General features: G+C 39.0%; 3 protein-coding genes across 6 annotated transcripts; 1 reads left to right on the top strand and 2 right to left on the bottom strand.

The window, feature by feature from the left end:
* Positions 1 to 902: 902 nt before the first annotated feature.
* Positions 903 to 6887, bottom strand: zgc:171927 (uncharacterized protein LOC100124616 homolog). 3 transcript variants are annotated; one of them, XM_060888172.1, is made up of 6 exons: positions 6762 to 6887; positions 6313 to 6385; positions 6062 to 6157; positions 5821 to 5916; positions 5604 to 5735; positions 903 to 1985 (listed from the first exon to the last, which is right to left on the bottom strand). In XM_060888172.1, the coding sequence occupies exons 1-6, from the start codon at positions 6773 to 6775 to the stop codon at positions 1767 to 1769; spliced, it is 630 nt and encodes a 209-aa protein (XP_060744155.1). In that variant the 5' UTR covers positions 6776 to 6887; the 3' UTR covers positions 903 to 1766. The 3 variants fall into 3 exon arrangements, with proteins under 3 accessions (XP_060744155.1, XP_060744154.1, XP_060744153.1); XM_060888171.1 differs by lacking the exon at positions 6762 to 6887 and adding an exon at positions 6639 to 6724; XM_060888170.1 differs by lacking the exon at positions 6762 to 6887 and having other exon boundaries at positions 6313 to 6739.
* Positions 6888 to 7034: 147 nt separating this feature from the next.
* zgc:113149 (uncharacterized protein LOC541363 homolog) lies at positions 7035 to 17380 on the bottom strand. Of its 2 annotated transcripts, none has more exons than XM_060888168.1 (5): positions 17248 to 17380; positions 15116 to 15301; positions 14546 to 14983; positions 9470 to 9517; positions 7035 to 9365 (listed from the first exon to the last, which is right to left on the bottom strand). In XM_060888168.1, the coding sequence occupies exons 1-5, from the start codon at positions 17249 to 17251 to the stop codon at positions 8929 to 8931; spliced, it is 1113 nt and encodes a 370-aa protein (XP_060744151.1). In that variant the 5' UTR covers positions 17252 to 17380; the 3' UTR covers positions 7035 to 8928. The 2 variants fall into 2 exon arrangements, with proteins under 2 accessions (XP_060744151.1, XP_060744152.1); XM_060888169.1 differs by lacking the exon at positions 17248 to 17380 and adding an exon at positions 16992 to 17222.
* LOC132858012 (uncharacterized) lies at positions 12507 to 13871 on the top strand. Its single transcript, XM_060888173.1, has 2 exons — positions 12507 to 13026; positions 13105 to 13871. The coding sequence occupies exons 1-2, from the start codon at positions 12583 to 12585 to the stop codon at positions 13306 to 13308; spliced, it is 648 nt and encodes a 215-aa protein (XP_060744156.1). The 5' UTR covers positions 12507 to 12582; the 3' UTR covers positions 13309 to 13871.
* Positions 17381 to 17839: the final 459 nt, after the last annotated feature.

Consider the following 17839-nt stretch of genomic DNA (forward strand, 5'->3'; position numbering starts at 1 on the left):
TAAATTGTAGGAAGCAAGACAAAACTGCAGAGTATGACAATGATTTATTTGTATGATGGTCTCCGATATTTGAGAAATGCTTCTGAAAACTGCGTTAGGCCACAAACAAAACAAAAATCAAAACAAACGTGTAGCCAATGAGCAGAAAGGGGCGGGGCTTGTCAATATTGGCGGAGAGAGTGTTCAGTGCGCATATTCACAGATTCGAGTTCCCCGAGTCAATAACTCCTGAGCTAAACGCGCGGTTTATTCGCTTTCTTTCTTTGTTTTTATCCGCCATGTCAATGTTAAACCGGCAAGCACTTATTTCCAGGGATTTCAGTACAGCGTAACAGATATTGCGTCATCAGGTAGGCGTGGCCTATTTGATAATCTAACCCTAACCATAACCGTAGTTTTTTGGTTGTTTATTTGTTTTCTAAAATAAATCAACCTGTATGACTGTTTTGTCCTTCGTAGTATGCTGTTTTTTTTTGTTTTTGTTTTTTTGAAAGAAGGCGTTTTTCCAAGACCTCCGGAAACACGCCCACTTTACGTCGTGGTAACGAAACCCTTGGAATTTAGTGCCTTCCATGTTAAACCGCCTCCTGCTAATGTCACACATGCGCACTGAACACTCTCTCCGCCCATATTGGTAAGACCCGCCCCTTACTGCTCATTGGCTACACGTTTGTTTTGATTTTTGTTTAGCTTGAAGTCCCGACTCAGTTTTCTGAAGCATTTCTCAAATATCGGAGACCCTACCTTTAGATTTGTTTGAAACTCAACAAAAATAAAAAATTGTAAAGCAACACAATTTGGAGCCTCTTACGTTGTTTGTCTGGCTTTGGAGCCTCTAATATAAGGCTCAAATGTGATAGGAAAAAAAAATGAATGTCCAAAACAATTTTATTTTGTATTTTTTTTTATTATAATTTTTGGGCTATCAAATAAAAACAAAAAAAATAATCTGCTCATGTATCTCCACATAACATAATCTTTTGAATATTAAAAATGTATATTGTTCCAAAGCATTTTTTTATTTTATTAATCAAAATTTAAGGCCTGATATTCATTTATAATTCATCTAGTCAAACTGTCAGTGGCCCATATGAACAGAGGTCCATCTTGTTCTTTTTAAAGTTGTGCAATTGTTCTGTTTGGTTGACATTCTGATGAATGTTATTTTACCCTGACCAAACATTTATATGCATTATAAAAACCATTAGCAGACAAAAACACAATATCTTATATAAAGTCCCTGCTTATTCAGTTCTTTGCAGTTTCATAAATAAAACATACTCATTAATGACTACAGTGTACAATGTATAGAAAATACATGTATTTATGAGCATTATGAACCGAAATCTGGACCTACTGTCCTGGCAGTTTAAGACGTTTCAAGGGATATAGAATCAGGGGCTACATATATATCCAAAAGATAAATAGATAATCATTTAGAATAATCTAACTTGGGCTTTCTTTTTAATATTATACTGTGTTATAGCTATAATTTATGAGCAATAAATGAATATTTCACTCTTTAAATTAATGCGTTTGCTAAATAACTGTGTCCATCATTGAACTGCCATTGTTACCATACTCATTTAATCTGACATTAAATCCTTTACAACAATACACAACACAGTACAACAGGTTTTTGTAGCATATTCATTCATAAACCAACTTAAGACATCAATATAATCTGTGAAATTAGTCTTTTTGTCAAATTATTCTTTTTAAATATCCAAATGCCATAAACATACTCAGTGATAAGTCTGTTAGCACTAACAGCAGGTGTTGACTTCCTCAGCCGTTGCTTTCTGTGCTCCATGCCACAATGGAGCACTATTGATTTTTCCCACTTTGACAGTTTCGTTCTGAACGTTGTCTTCCACAACCCGCTTCTGGATTTCAGAGGCCATCGTTAAAAACGCCTTCTCCACATTGCTTGCATTCTTTGCACTTGTCTCCAAGAATGGCATTTTAAGAGTCTCAGCAAATTCCTGGAGAAAGAGATATTATTAAAGGCTAAATGTAGTATTTATATTTTTTTCAAAATAGACAGTTCTCTGTTCAAAAACTATCTATACTGTATAAACACTTACTGTAACAGAAGTAGAACCCAGGACAGGCAACATGGTTGCAAGCCTTCCATCATAATAATGTTTACAGTGACTTGGCATAGAGAAGGGTGACAACATAAAAAACAACTGTGGTTGTGTTAAGCTTTTGAGGCATTTCCCTGGTATTGGTTTAGGTCCCTGGTTTAGGTAAATCAGTATTCTGTCCAAAGGTGCAAACCTCAGGCTTCCACACAATATGATACAAATTTGATTCTTAAAACAACAATTTGACCACTAAAAAACACTGGAAGATAAAAAATGACTTAGCCTCCCACTAATATGTGACCAACTATGTTCAAAATCTGGTGTAGGCCTACCATTAAATTATAAATCTCTTAGAGAAGAACCATTTTACGTTTCAAAGCTACAAAACAAGAGGACAATTGCTGCACAAAAGGAGTTTAAACCAGGGACAGACTAAACAGATCACTCCTGCCCATGAAAACACACTGAAGGTGCTTAAAACAAGTCCTTGTGTTTTTTTTTTTACAGTCTGTTACCTATAAACTAAGTGAACAATGACACATCTACTTATTATGCACTTAACCTAGCAAAATACAGCAGAGATGTTCACAAGTAATAACAATAAATCAAGTCTTAAGTCAATAGAAGGTCCATAGGGAGTATATGGGAACTTACAGTAACAGTACAGTCGTATGCAAAAGTTTAGAAACCCCTGACAATGAGATCAGGTATTTAAGGTGGCCAATTGCAAGTTGTTGTTCTCTTTGACTCTCCTCTGAAGAGTGGCAACATGAAGGCCTCAAAACAACTCTCAAATGACCTGAAAACAAAGATTGTTCAACATTATGGCTACAAAAAGTTATCGCAGAGATATAAGCTGTCAGTGTCCACTGTGAGGAACATGGTGAGGAAATGGAAGACCACAGGCACAGTTCTTGTTAAGGCCAGAAGTGGCAGGCCACATAAAATATTGGAGAGGCAAAGGTGAAGGATGGTGAGAATGGTCAAAAACAGGTCAAAAAAAGAACACAGCATTCCAAGAAAAACACTTGCTACCCACAGTAAAATTGGTGGAGGTTCCATCATGCTGTGGGGCTGTGTGCCCAGTGTCGGTACTGGGAATCTGGTTAAAGTTGAGGGTCGCATGGATTCCACTCAATATCAGCAGATTCTTGAGAATAATGTTGAGGAATCAGTCACAAAGTTGAAGTTACACCATGGCTGGATATTTCAACAACACAATGACCCAAAACACTGCTCAAAATCTACTCGGGCATTTATGCAGAGGAACAAGTACAATGTTCTGGAATGGCCATCCCAGTCCCCAGACCTGAACATCTGTGGGGTGATTTGAAGCGGGCTGTCCATGCTCTCCAACCATCAAACCTAACTGAACTGGAGATGTTTTATAAGGAGAAATGGTCCAAAATACATTCATCCAGAATCCAGACACTCATTACAGGCTATAGGAAGCATCTGGAGGCTGTTATTTCTGCTAAAGGATTCTCTACTAAATATTGATGTGAGTTTTCTGTTTGGGTGCCCAAATTTATGCACCTGTCTAATTTCGTTTTGATGCATATTGTGCATTTTCTTTTCATCCAATAAACCTCATTTCACTACTGAAATATTACTGTGCCCTTCAGTTATTTGATAGATCAAAATGAAATTGCTGATCCAAACACCCAAATATTTATAAATGAAAATACGGAAATTGTCAGGGGTTCCTAAACTTTTGCATATGACTGTAAATGTAACTGTACAGTAACAATAAATAATATCACCAATGGGGGCATGATAAATCAACAGTTGTGTGCAAGATACACACTAAATATTTAGAATTTTATTTTAATATTTTATTTTATATACCATTTTATTTTTTTCACAAAAGTAAAACCTGAAATATTTTTAAAATGCCACTTCAGGCATTAAAAATCCTTTTAATATTATACATTTTTTACAAACATAAAGGACCATAAAGGTCCAACATTACAATCCCTGTTTGGTCTTGAGATTACTTTATGTCTCTTAACAAAAACAAAAAAAAAACAAAAAATGCAATGTGTCAGTAATCATGGAAAGATTTATTGTCCAATTACTATTGAGGAGTTCAAGTCAAGTCAGGGGTCATAAAGGACAAGATGCAAGTCAAAGTTTGAAGTCTATTTTTATGTAATTTAAGTGTGAGTCCGTATCAAACTCAAGGCAATACAGTAATAAGATTACTCTCTTATGGCATAGGACCTTCTACAGCTGTCCTGTAAAGATAAGTGTTTTAGCAAACCCAGGTTAAACATGATGAAATTTGTGTTTTACAGCTTCTGTTTATAAAATAGCATCATACACCACTAGTTTCGTATATGAAACCACAAAGTGAAACAATGGAATGACCCTAAAGACACCAAGTTATCAAGAGGAAATGATAAAATTGCACAAAGCCTTCGGAACCTAAAAAGAAAAAACATGTGCCCTCCTTAAAAATACTTGAATATGCAAATTTACAGTAATGTGCAAAGTAGAAGCAAAATTGTTATTTTTGGCATGCTCTACAGTTGCAGAAAAAGTATGTGAATCCATTGGATAAACTGGTTTTCTGTAGTAATTTGCCATAAAATGTGATCCCATTGTCATCTAATTCACAACAGTAGACAAACACAATGTGCTTAAGCCGATAACGACAATCCTTTGGCAGCAAGGATTTCAAGCAAGTGCTTTTCGTAACTTAGGATCAGACCTGCACAACATTCTGGAGAAATTTTTGACCATTCCTCTTTACAAAACTGCTTTAGCTCAGACACATGTGAAGGATGTCTTGTGTGAACAGCTCTCTTGAGGTCATTCCACAGCATGGGGTTATGGTCTGGGCTCTGACTGGGCCACTCCAGAAGGTATATTTTGTTTTTCTGAAGCCAGGACTTTATTCCAAGGAGTTCACATACTTTTTCTTGCGACTGTATAGTTATAAATGTCTGTGGACACTGGCACATCACACCAATATGTGTGATTCCCCAAACTGATGCCACAAAAAAAGAAACACACAATTGTCTAAAATGTTTTTTCTGTTCCAACATCAAAATCCCCCTGTGCACAAACCAAGCTCCTGACAAGAAATTTTTGCTGAGTTTGGAGTGAAGAACTTGAGTATCCCGCACAGAACCCTGACCTCAACCCCACAGAACACCTTTGGAATGAACTTCTGACAAGGAACCTCACCTGACATCAGTGCCTGACCTCACTACTGCTCTTGTAGCTGAATGAACACTAATCCCCACAGGCATGGTCAAAAAACTAGTCAAAAGCATTTCCAGAAGAGTTGAGCTTATTATAACAGCAAAGGGGAACTAAATCTGGAATGGGATATGGGATAAAATTGAAGGTTTTTGGCCTACACATCTAAAAAAAAAGTCTAATGGACAAAAAAATCTTTTGTTACCTTTTTCCTCGTTATCTTTATAGATTTATGATAAAACCTGACTGCATAAAAAACCTTACAAATACCTAATGTGACTTATAAGCACAAGATTGGTCAGATACCTTTGCTATAGTGAAGTCCACCACTTTTTTTGAAGTTAAATCACTTTTGTTCCCCACCAACAACTTTGAGACATTTTCACATGCATAGCGATCAATCTCCTCCAACCATTGCTTTATGTTGTTGAAGGATTCCTGCAATTACAAAGAACAATAAAATCTCTGAAGAGCTCACAAAAATATCATATTATTGTTATTACCCTATTATTATGGTTATTACCTGATCAGTAACATCATATACAATGATAATACCATGGGCACCTCTGTAATAGCTAGAGGTAATAGTGCGAAATCGCTCCTGACCAGCTGTATCCCACTGTAATGAAAATCAATCAATATATGATGATTACAGATCAATCATTTAGATGGATTACTGATCATGTAAAATGTAAATGATTTATCAAATCAAAGTGATAAACAAAAGAAATAAAATGCTGCAGCACATTGAATTATTTACTCACAATTTGCAGTTTAACTATCTTGCTGTCCATTTCAATAGTCCTGATTTTGAAGTCAACTCCTATTGTGCTGATGTAGCTTTCAGTATAGGTGTCATCCTGAAATAATTCAAAATAAACAGTCAAATGCAACAAATTCATTTAAAATCATCTTCAGCGAGAAATGAATTTGGCAGCGTAACTTATCTCCGTAAGATCCGACATACATTCTAGTCTAATATCATATTTCAGTGTCTATTGACTTTTTGACTTACAGCAAACCGCAACAGCAGACATGACTTCCCCACACCAGAGTCTCCGATTAGCAGCAGCTTGAATAGGTAGTCGCTAAGAGAAACCATAACACAAATGCAAACAAGCCTTTGGCAGCTAATTCTTATGCTAACACACCAAACACACACAAAACAATAACAAGTGAGGAACATAACACCATACTGCAATGTTTTCTAATTTCACAGACACCCACAGTTAGAACAGAACTGCTCATGAATTATGCAATAAATTCTTCCTTAAAACATTTCTATCATACACGGTGTGCTTGTATGTTAAAAACAAAAGGCTAACAAAGCGTTACACTCACAATACTGCAGCTCCAGAGTCCTTATTGCCTTTTAGTAACATGATGGAAAAACTCTAACATAAACACAGTACAACACTGTAAGGCACAGAAACCGAAACCAAATAAACAGCTACAAATACTTACTATTCAGGATTCATGTTTACACCAAATAATGGGTTTCGAAAGGCAGAAGCAGTTTTATTTTTTGCTTTTTTCAGAGAAGTGCTGTGCTCCTCTGTCTTTCAAAGAGTGAATAGGAACAACATTGGTTATAGAGAACCTAGAAAAAGCTACATTATTTATTAAAGCCACTCATCAAATTACAAAGTGGCCACTACCTACATCTTGAAGCATCATAACAGCGGGTTTGAAAAGTACCAGTAGTCTGCGTCACACATCTATTTACTAGAGACAAAATGATTATTCTGCTTTATTCCAATCTTCACAGTAGTTTTTACAGAATACATTTAACAGTGTTTATACTATTGGAAGAGCAACCAGCAAGAAATCAGTGGAATCTGTATAAAAGGTATCCTTATTGAGCACTTTCAGAATTAAATATCATATGGCACTGGTAACTAGAAAGAGGAAAAAAAAAGAAAAAACATTTTTGTCTAAAATGTACTAAAAATGTGCTCCACACAAGGTCTAATAATTCAGATCTGAATTTTAACATTTGGGTGAGAAACAAAACGGAGCATTACAGATAAATAGACTTGCTTTAAGTTCACATAATTTAAAACTATTACAGATTATTTTTTTTTAATTAGTTTACATACATTGCATCATTAAACAAAGCTTCATCAAAGCTTCATTTCTAATAAGCATGTTTTATCACTGGTCCAGTCAACAAAGAGATAGATCTAATCTGAAAAACAGTTTGCTAAACTAATACTACTTTCCAGTTGTTCCACCAGTTTCTTCACATATGACTCTGTCACTATTTTTTTGGAAATGTGGGAGAGTTTGTTTGAAAAGGCTTCTGCACACAGTAAGCAGAATTAGTGCAGGTTTGAGTCCTGTGATCGCTATGACCACTGGGAGGGAGGTAGCTGAACACTGTAGTGGATTTTAATATATACTCCTGAGGCATATAAGTGTACTGTTCATTAGTTCAACAATCCCTCCCTGTTCTCCAGAAAACATCCTCTAGCTTAAATCTGAAGTGTTTAGACTAGTGATGGGCACTAATCAAGTACTCATTGTGTGACCAGTTAAATAACTAAATGGGGAAAAATGAATTGCTTTTCTTTTTCCTGATGCAAAATTAAAGGTACAAAATTAAGACTAAAGCACTGCCATGCTTGGGTTCATCACCAGTGCAACAGGTCAAAAAAAAAGTGCTGTCATATTCAACAGGATCTGTATGAGGCAGGCATAACTACATGTTTGTCAGCCTGCTGCTCTAGTGATAAAACAAAACCAGGCATTGCTTTAATCTTTCTGAAAAAAGTGAATGTCCAAACTTTGTCAGATTTTACAAATACAGCAAAACACACTTAACCTGTCAATATTCATATGTGACTTCCACATCAGTATTAGCAGAGCACGTTTTCTCCACAGGTAATTTTTTTACAAGCATAATAGAGCACCATCACATATAGACATTGATAAAACAACCACATTTAGAAACTGTTATTAATATGGTGACTACTACAGTAGCAAAAACTGAGCACAATGTACTGAAAAATGTATGATAGACATTTTTATTCACATTTTTTGTTATTGTGTTAAAGTTGGTTACATTTAGCATACCAACCATCTGCCACATCATGGTGGGTTAATAATCTCTGGAAAATTAAAGTGTTTTAATGTTTAATGTGTTTTAATTGAGTTTTACTAAATTTTGGTCCTGAAGATGCTCCTTGCACCCAGATATGCCCAGTTTTACATAAACCTCAGGCTATATAAAACATGTAAAATATCAGTGACAAGAAAGCATTACTGTGGGTAAATAAATAATACCAAATCAGTTGCATTTTGGTATTAATCACTAAACAGAATGCAATAATATTTGCAAGTTTTTTTTTGCAATATAAAGCATAGTAGTGCTACACCAACATGGCATAGTTTACAATTCCGACTCAATTGTTGTCCAAGTGTGTTTGAATTGAGTCAGTTAGCTGTGGTTTTTGGGAATAGAAAGAAGGTTTATTATAAAAATGCATGATATTTAGTGAAGCAAATACCATCACACTAAATGAAAAGTGTTGGAAAAATGTTAAAGATAAAATAACATTTTAAACATGACAACACATCTATTCAAAATGCCCATCACTAGTGTAGACTACGTTTAGGTGAGCTGCAGGTGCTATGGGTGGCCTTTAGATTTGTCCTGCATCAGTGTCAGTGCACTGGAGGTAAAGTCACGTAGCACATGCAGTGTATCTCTCTGCAGACGTAGTGTGTCCCGTGCATACTCCTGCTGTGTCTGCACTAACCGCTGCACCGACTCAGCCACCGACTCCAGTGAACGTGACAATGTTCCTATCAGCACAGTTGTGGTCTGTTGCTCTTCTAAGCTGAGAGAGGCGTTCTTGGCGAGATGCTCCTGTAGACTGCCAGGGCCATGTGATGCAGGACAGTTCACGGACGCACGGGAAGCGCTTCCTGTTTGATCTGTACTATTGCTTGATGCCTTCGTCTGTGTTTCAATTTTGATCATGTTTTTTTTAGGGTTGGGTGGTTCAGGAAGTATCTTGTTTGGATCAGACTGATATTCTGCTTTACTGACTCCTAGGCTGTGGCCTGATGACAAAACAAAAATTTACACATTGTACAATAACAACATGATAAAAAAAACAAGTATTTAACACAGGAATTAAGCACAATACTTCTATAAAAAAAATTACCTTCTGTGTCTGATGGTTCAAAGTCAGCACAAGGCACTGCAGAATCATCTAGACCAGTCAAAAACAAGACACGTCTTATAACATGATGCAAACTTTCACAAACAGTTAAAGGGTTAACAATTGAGATTTTCTTTTTAGCCACAGAAGTGAAGTAACTTAAGGCTGCACCCTGAACCAAACTTAGTACACAGACTAATTTTGTTTTTGTGTTTAACAAATGCCTCAAATTAAAAGGCTCAAAGTACCTTTTAGTTTGAGGTGATGGATAAATTTATTAATTTAATTTATTGTGTGATTCCATATTTTTTTCCTCTGTTTGATCTGCAAAAACAGTTGTAATTGACTATAGTTATCTTTATTTGTTTTTTTTTTAAGTGTTTTATATAGCCAGAAGTTTGGATTGTTGAGTGAAAATTGTTTTGTGGCATATGTGTGCTTTTTTAGCTTTTTTTCTACATAATTAAACATTTGAATGAACATCTTCTGAGAGGGGTGATTCCATACTTTTTGCCAGGGGTTGTAAATGCTCAGACTCCTCTAACCTTGTCCCAACAATCAGCAGCCATGGGTTTCTCTAAGCAGTTGCCTAGCAATCTGAAAATGATTGATGCCCACAAAGAAAGAGAAGGCTATAAGAAGATTGCATTTAACAGGAACAGAGGAGGTCAAGATAAGGTCTAGAAGACCAAGAAAAATATCAGCGCAAACTGCTCGTAGGATTGCTAGAAAAGTAAGTCAGAACCCCCGTATGACTGCAAAATCAGACTCAGAATCAGTTTTGTTCACCAAGTGTGTGTGTTGTGGTTTTTAAGGTGCTCTGGCATACATACATACATACATATCTGGAATGAGAACAGTGAATATTTAAATAATAAGGATTTACATATTTACATAGTACTTGAGAAAGAAGCAGTAATAAGAAATGGAGAATGAATTACAGAATGAATTAGAGAACACAGGTAAAAATCCCTGTATTAGCTGTATATGGCATGGTGGAAAAAAATTTTTGTGCCTAGATGTTCTAGTACACAGAGATTTGTAGCACCTTCCTGAAGGTAGAAGTGCAAACAGGTTGTGGCCGGGGTGAGAGGGGTCTGTAATGATGTTATCTGCCTGTTTCTTCACTCTAGAGTTGTACAAGACTTGAAGGTTGGGCAGGTGTACACCAATGATCCTTTCTGTTGTCCTAACAGTCTGCAGTCTTCTTAAATCTGATTTTCTGGCTGACTCAAACCAAACAGTTATAGAAGAGCACAGAACCGACTCAATAACAGCTTAGTAAAACTGCGTCATCTGTGCCTGTGGCAGGTTTAACTTTTTCAGTTGACGAAGGAAATACAACCTCTCCTGGGCTTTTTCCACAAATGGAGTCAATTTGAATGTCCAACTTCAGGTCCTGGGAGACGGTGGTTCCCAGGAACTTGAATAACTCCACTGCAGCCAAAGTGTTGAACCAGAAGTCAACTATAATCTCTACAGTTTTGAGAATGTTCAACCTCTTGTCTGTAGGTAGACTCATCTCTGTCCTGGATAAGAACGATGACTGTAGTGTCATCTGCAAATTTCAGGAGCTTGACAGAGGGGTGTTTAGAGGTGCAGTCATTTGTGTAGAAAGAGAAAAGCAGTGGTGAGAGAATGCAGCCCTGAGGAGCTCGAGTGCTCATGGTGTGGGTGTTGGATGTGAGTTTTCCCAGCCTCACTCGCTGCTGCCTGTCTGTCAGGAAGCTGGTGATCCACTGACAGATGGAGGTGGGTACAGAGAGCTGTGTCAAATTATTTAGGAGGGTACATGGAATGATAGTGTTGAAAGCTGAGCTGAAGTCCACAAACAGGATCCTTGCGTAAGTCCCTGGTTTGTCGAGATGTTGGAGGATGTAGTGCAGTCCCATGTTGACTGTATCATCCAAAGATCTGTTTGCTTGGTAAGCAAATTGCAGTCCAGCAAGGGTCCAGTGATGTCCTTCAAGTAGGCCAACAACAGCCTCTCAAATGACTTCATGACCAGAGACCCGTTGCTTTAACGTCTGTGGTCATGAGGTCATTTGAGATGTTAAAGCAATGGGGCTGTAGTCATTTAGTCCTGTGATTTTTGGTTTCTTGGGTACAGGGATGATGGTGGAGCGTTTGAAGCAGGAAGGGATTTCGCACAGCTCCAGTGATCTATTGAACATCAATGAGAAGATGGATGATAGCTGGACAGCGCAGGCTTTAAGGAAGGCTGGAGAGACACCGTCTGAGCCTTTGGCTTTCCTCATCTTCACAGATCTTGAGTACAGGCTGAAGAACAGTCTGGCGGAGACAGGGGAAGGGTGTTGATGGCAGCATTGTAAGGTAGTCAGAGCAGGCTTTTTTTCAAAACCTACAGTAGAACACGTTCAGGTCTTCAGCCATTTGTTGATTGACATCAGTGCCGGGGGATGGGGTTATGTAACTGGTGATGGCTTTCAAGCCTTTCCACACTGATGAGCAGCGTGTGGCAGCAGCAGCGTGTAGCAGCAGCAGATTTGGAGCTCTCGCATCTTCCAAGCTGCGAGCTTGTAGCTGTCCTTGAATTTTTTTGTTGGTTTTGTGTTATGCCATACGGAACCGGGGGCCACTGAACCTGCATTAACGACGATAGTGGGGGATAGCCGACAGCCTTAGCCACCGGGTAGGCACGTATGGTTGTGTTGCGGTTAGATTGTAGCGTCTATGGTCATATAACGCAGTGTTTGAATTGTTTGCGCGTCACATTTGTTTGCTTGGCTGAGTATTTTTATTCAATTCCGATTTATCTTGAGTTTATACTTTAACTCCTTACCTTTTGATATCTTTATTTATTTGTTTTTTCAGCGCCCGCTGCAAGCGGGTTAGCATCACTAGCCTGTTAGCCCGGTTCCGCTAGTACACATTACACTCTGACTCCCTACTTTTTACAAAGGGTCGAACACATCGGCAATACATCTTAAACCTAGAATAATCGCTTGATATACGTTTTGATATCGCCACATCCTATTTATTTGTCTTCCCAGCGTCCGCTTCTAGCCGGCTAGCATAACTAGCCTGTTAACCCGGCTACCGCTAGTACACCTTTTCACACCAATTATCTCTGTTGTACTTGCTCTATAAACATCATGTCGGTTACGTCTCTGCCTTTGAGTGCAGGTGAGGACACGCTCGAGCTGCACTCGGCCATGGAGAAGCAGATCCGTGACCTACAGGTGAAGCAGGCCGAGCTGCGGGAGCAGAAAGCCGCGCTGGAAGCTCCCCGGTCGGTTGCTCACCTGTCTCAGGTAAACTCCAGGCGTGTAATTACTACTCCCTCCACCTCTACTCCGTGTCTTTCTCTGTCCAGGCCCAACTCACCCAGGAAGGGGCCTGGCCAGGCGCTGTTCACTCCGGCGCCAGGGCACCGCGGATCCTGGGTGCAGCAGCGGAGGACGCGTCCCGGGCCCCGGTCGAGGACCTCTCCCCCTCCACCGCTGCCGGTCTTCGAGATCCCCACTGGGAACCGCTTCGCCCAACTTCGCGAGTTGGTCCACAACGCTATGATCATTGGAGACTCCATCGTCCGCCAGGTCCGTGCTACTGTGGCTAAAGGTAAGGCTCACACTCACTGCTTACCTGGTGCTCGTGTTTTTGATGTCGCTGCACAGGTACCTAGGGTCGTGAGCAGAAACACCGGAACTGTGGTACTTCATGCCGGCTCGAACGACACCAGCCTGAGGCAGTCGGAGATCCTGAAGAGGGACTTCAACACCCTGGTGGAAACTGTTCGCACCACAGCGCCCACGGCGAGGATCATCGTGTCCGGACCGCTTCCAACGTACCAGCGAGGAATTAAATCCAAAATTCTATAGCCATCCTTCACCTCAACACACTGACACAAATGCACACATAGCTCATCCGATAGAAACTGTGTCTGTTCCCCGAGTAGTGAGATCAAAAAATTAATACGTGAGAAATTCTCAAAATAATCTTACTGCAATCAGACCAGAAAAATGCCAAAGAAACATACAAAAACAGTTCCTAAAGTTTGGGCTCCTGAACATTAGATCACTTGCACCTTTGGGGTTGTATTGCAGCCAATGGCATGAGGAACATTTTTTGGGTATAGGGAAGAATGAATTCAATTAAATTCTGGAAGCAAACATAACACAATCTGTAAAAAAGCTGAAGTTGAAAAGAGGATGGCTTCTACAAATGGATAATGATCCCAAATACACCTCAAAATCCACGATGGACTACCTCAAGAGGCGCAAGCTGAAGGTTTTGCCATGGCCCTCACAGTCTCCTGACCTAAACATCATTGAAAATCTGTGGATAGACTTCAAAAGAGCAAACGGCCCAGGAATCTTACAGAACTGGAAGACTTTTGTAAGGAAGAATGAGCAAAAATCACTCAAACAAGAAATGAAAGACACTTGGCTGGTTACAAAATGCATTTACAAGCTGTAATACTAGCCAAAGGGGTTGATACTAGATGCTATACAACTATACAAGGTGCCCAAACCTATGTTGTGGGCCCTTTTCCTCTTCTGTTATTTTGAAAATATAAAAAGATGAATAATAAAAAAAAAGATTTTGTTTAAAATATAAAGGGAGGAGATCTAGGAGATAATTTCATCTTCCACTTGCTTAACTGTTAACATAAACAGAAATTTTGACTGGGGTGCCCAAACTTTTGCATGCCACTGTATAAGAATTTTATTGGGGTGAGTGCACATATAAGTAACTACACAGACTAAAGTTGACTATTTAGAAATAATATTAATTAGATCCTGCATTAAAAATAACAGCTCTGGGCCACTTAACCTGAAATGGACAGTATTTTTTAGTAGTCTCATATTTGAAATGATTTCTATTGGTGCACTTTCTGTAGACTGCATGTTTCACTCCCCAGTGCTGTACAGAAATTTTTTATTAAAGATTATGGCTAAATTTGTGGGCGGTTTTACCAGTTTTTGTTTAATACTGCACTTCAATTAATGAAAAGCATATTGGAAGATACAACAATAAATAACACATTTAATATAATTACTGATTCTGTAATTTGTGAATATCTGTACAGTTATGGTTAGATTATAAAACACTCACAATTGCAAGGTATATCCAGTAGCAGATCTGTATTGCCTTTGCTGCTCATCCCAGAGTGGTGTGGCATACCCTGTGGCTTGACGGACAGCCTGCCATTTGCTGTACCTGGAACGGGCAGTGGTATCGCCGAGACACCTTGGCTGTCCTCATCCTCATCTGCAACACTGTCTGACAGTGGGAACTTCTCCCCTGGTCCAGATTGGAGAATCTGGACCACTATTCTCTCTACAGGAGAAAGGTCGTCAGTAATCCGGGCGGCAGAGACCCCGGAGGCTCTCATGGCTGCCACCTTGCGTTTGGTGTCACACTTGAGATCAGACCACTTCTTCACAATCTCAATGACCTCTCTGTGACACTCACTGATCTCGTTGATGCGAGCTGCGAGAGCAGCCCATGTTCGCTTCTTAACATCACTGGAGACTCTCTGATTGAATTTACCTGTGTGGAGGACATATATCCACTGTACAGTGTTTGACGTGCATTTTGATAGACTGAAGCATCAAAAATGTTAAAGAACGGCAAAATGCCAGGGATGCTTAACTGGGTTTGATAACTAATAATCTTACTAACCCAACAGTATGTGGCGATTTCTCTTCACCTCAGTCAGCAGAAGCTGAACCTCAGAAAACGTAAAGCGTGACTTCCTTTTCTTGAAGTTAGCTGATACAACTGATGATCCAATAGATGAAAAGAGATCTCCAGACATCCTTGTCGTGCCCTCTTCAAGTGTCTTATTCACCATCAACAGCCAGTTTACTATAAAGACATAGTTTTTCTTTACATTTACAGCATTTAGCAGATGCCCTTTATCCAGAGCAACTTACATTTTATCTCATTTTTATACAACTGAGCAATTGAGGATTAAGGGCCTTGCTCAGGGGCCCAGCAGTGCCAGCTTGGTGGACGTAGGAATTGAACTTTATATCCACATCTTTATATAATTTGTATAACAGAGATACCTTTGCTTCTCTCTCTGTGTGTTCTGAACTGCGCTCTAATTTTCTGAGCTGTAGTGTACAACGTGATTCCGGTATCAAAACTCCAGTTACAGGCCTGATACTACATTAGCCGCGTTCACACTGCAAGTCTTAATGCTCAATTCGGATATTTTGCTCAGATCTGATTTTTTGTTTGGCTGTTCACATTACCTTTTAAAATGTGGCCTATATCAGATACCAGTGTAAACTGTTTGCTGTTTCGAACTGACCCGCATGCGCAAACGAACAATAACAATGACGTCATACGCAGAACGCCGTTGCGCTAAAGTCGGCGAGGTTATGGAGGAAGTAAGCATTTTCACTTTTCTTTCTAAATGTTTGTGTAATGGCAACACAGAGACGCAGTGTTTTGAAAATTTTTGGATGTTGAGGGCAACTTTTGATTATTTGATCCATTTTGTAGGCGAAGTCACGTTTGTGTGTGAACTCGCCGGCGGATAATTGTGACGAATGTCGATGTAGATTGACGTAAAAGTCGCATCAAATCTGCCTTGGTTGTTCACACTTTGGCCACATTGGAAAAAAAATCAGATTTGGGTCTGATTCAGGAACACATGGAAGTGGTCTGAATCTGATTTGAAAAAATCAGATCTGGGCTAGATTTGAGTGTTCACACTACTCCTGAAGAAGTCTGACCTGGTCACTTGACCCCAAAAAAATCAGATTTGGGCCACTTTTACCTGCAGTGTGAATGTGGCCTTTGTGTGCTGTGCTCATGCACATGATCTGTATCACTGTAGTCAATAAAACACTCAAGCGAACCGGATCTGAATAAAAGGTCAATTCAAAGCATATTTGAATCCAATTATTTGACCAGCATCAGTCGTGATGTACAATAACGGATCAGGTCATCATACAGTTATGCCATTTAACTGTAAGTATAATCTAAATGCATTAACTGGACTTTTAGGTGTGATGTATACAGTCCATTGAAATGGACAATAGTTTAATTGTAAGATTTCCTCATATTAAAATGGACTTCCATCTAAACCCTTACAGTAAACTGGAGTCACAGATTTGATGAAAACTGTATCAGGTCGATTTTTAATGAGTTATTAACAAAAACAAAACAAAAAGAAAAGAGAAGAAAAAAGAAAAGAAAAGAAGCGGTTTATGAATGCAATGTGAGAGAGATGCGCGTTTCCGTGATCTATTAAGAAAGAACAGAGCATCAGTGAGACAGATGAGGCTCAGGAAGGAAGACGGGTTTAATCCAATGCGATGAGACTTTTACTGGGTCGTTTTGCTTTAAAAGATCTGCGTTCCTGCTGTAATCATGACTTTGTCTCACACTCACACACACCGCTGCTTCCGGTTTCTTTGTTATGAACGTGAGTGCGTGTGTGTGAGAGTGTGTGTGTGTGTGTGTGAGAGTGTGAGAGAGAATGTTAGCGGTGCTGTAGGTTGTGACAGTAAAACATACAATCAGTTTAGATCATATTTCAGACCTTTTACACGAATCGAGCTCGTAATATCGATGACAGCGTATGATGGTGTTGAACAAACCGGCTACTGCTATCAGATATCACAGCGATGCTAAGCGACCGTTACAGCAGTGACTGGAAATAGCTAGCATTAGCTATTAGCTACTAGCTAGCTGACTGCTAACTGTGTGCTTTACGAATATTCACGTATACTGTTTGTTTTTTTTGCGTCGAGGATATAAAATACGAGTTTGTATGACAAAAAAAACTTTTTAATTACCCATACGAGCGCTTTACGGTTGAGGTAACAGTCGGCAAATCGACGAAAAGACGCTGAAGTTCATATCGGGGGAAAAAAAAAAACTTCGTAGAGACGCTCCCCTGTGTCGCGCGCGCACACTCGATGTTAGCTACGTCATTTTTTTCTCGGCTCACACGCGGAGGAGACAAACAGCGCCCTCGCGTGGCGTTGCGTACAAAAACAAACTGCGCCGTTTTCTCTCCTCTCACAGTTACTAGTGTTCAATCAGGTCGTTTATTCAGATAGCAATCACGTCATGCATGTAAGGGTTGAAAAAAGAAAGAATATATATTTATATTATCATTAACGTTATATAAATATATGGGTTATTGCATTATAGATTATTATAGCATATTATTATTATTATATAGTCATAGGCCTTTATACGCCTAAAGGCCCTCAATAACATGCATTTTGTTTTAAATGAGCTTCATTAGGTGCAAACCTGATTCTTGTGTTAAGCACCATCAGGAGACAGTGGAATAAACTGGCATATTAATTTGAAGGTTTTAAATGAGTGGATGCACAGTCCAACCCAGGCAATATCACATAATTGAAGCTGTCAAACTCG

Source organism: Tachysurus vachellii, chromosome 15, assembly GCF_030014155.1.
Source record: "Tachysurus vachellii isolate PV-2020 chromosome 15, HZAU_Pvac_v1, whole genome shotgun sequence".
Taxonomy (NCBI): domain Eukaryota; kingdom Metazoa; phylum Chordata; class Actinopteri; order Siluriformes; family Bagridae; genus Tachysurus; species Tachysurus vachellii.

Bases quoted from the DNA above. Each gene is read 5' to 3' on its own strand.
- zgc:171927 (XM_060888170.1), bottom strand. From the start codon at position 6,483: ATGTTCCTCACTTGTTATTGTTTTGTGTGTGTTTGGTGTGTTAGCATA. The intron at 6,158-6,312 runs GTAAGTCAAAAA...GAATTATTTCAG, and splicing joins GTCTGCTGTTGCGGTTTGCT to GATGACACCTATACTGAAAG. The intron at 1,986-5,603 runs GTATCTGACCAA...CTCTTTCTCCAG, and splicing joins TGGACTTCACTATAGCAAAG to GAATTTGCTGAGACTCTTAA.
- LOC132858012 (XM_060888173.1), top strand. From the start codon at position 12,583: ATGTCGGTTACGTCTCTGCCTTTGAGTGCAGGTGAGGACACGCTCGAG. The intron at 13,027-13,104 runs GTCCGTGCTACT...GTCGCTGCACAG, and splicing joins GAGACTCCATCGTCCGCCAG to GTACCTAGGGTCGTGAGCAG.
- zgc:113149 (XM_060888168.1), bottom strand. The intron at 9,518-14,545 runs GTGAGTGTTTTA...TGACTGGTCTAG, and splicing joins ACTGGATATACCTTGCAATT to ATGATTCTGCAGTGCCTTGT. The intron at 9,366-9,469 runs GTAATTTTTTTT...TTTTGTCATCAG, and splicing joins TGAACCATCAGACACAGAAG to GCCACAGCCTAGGAGTCAGT.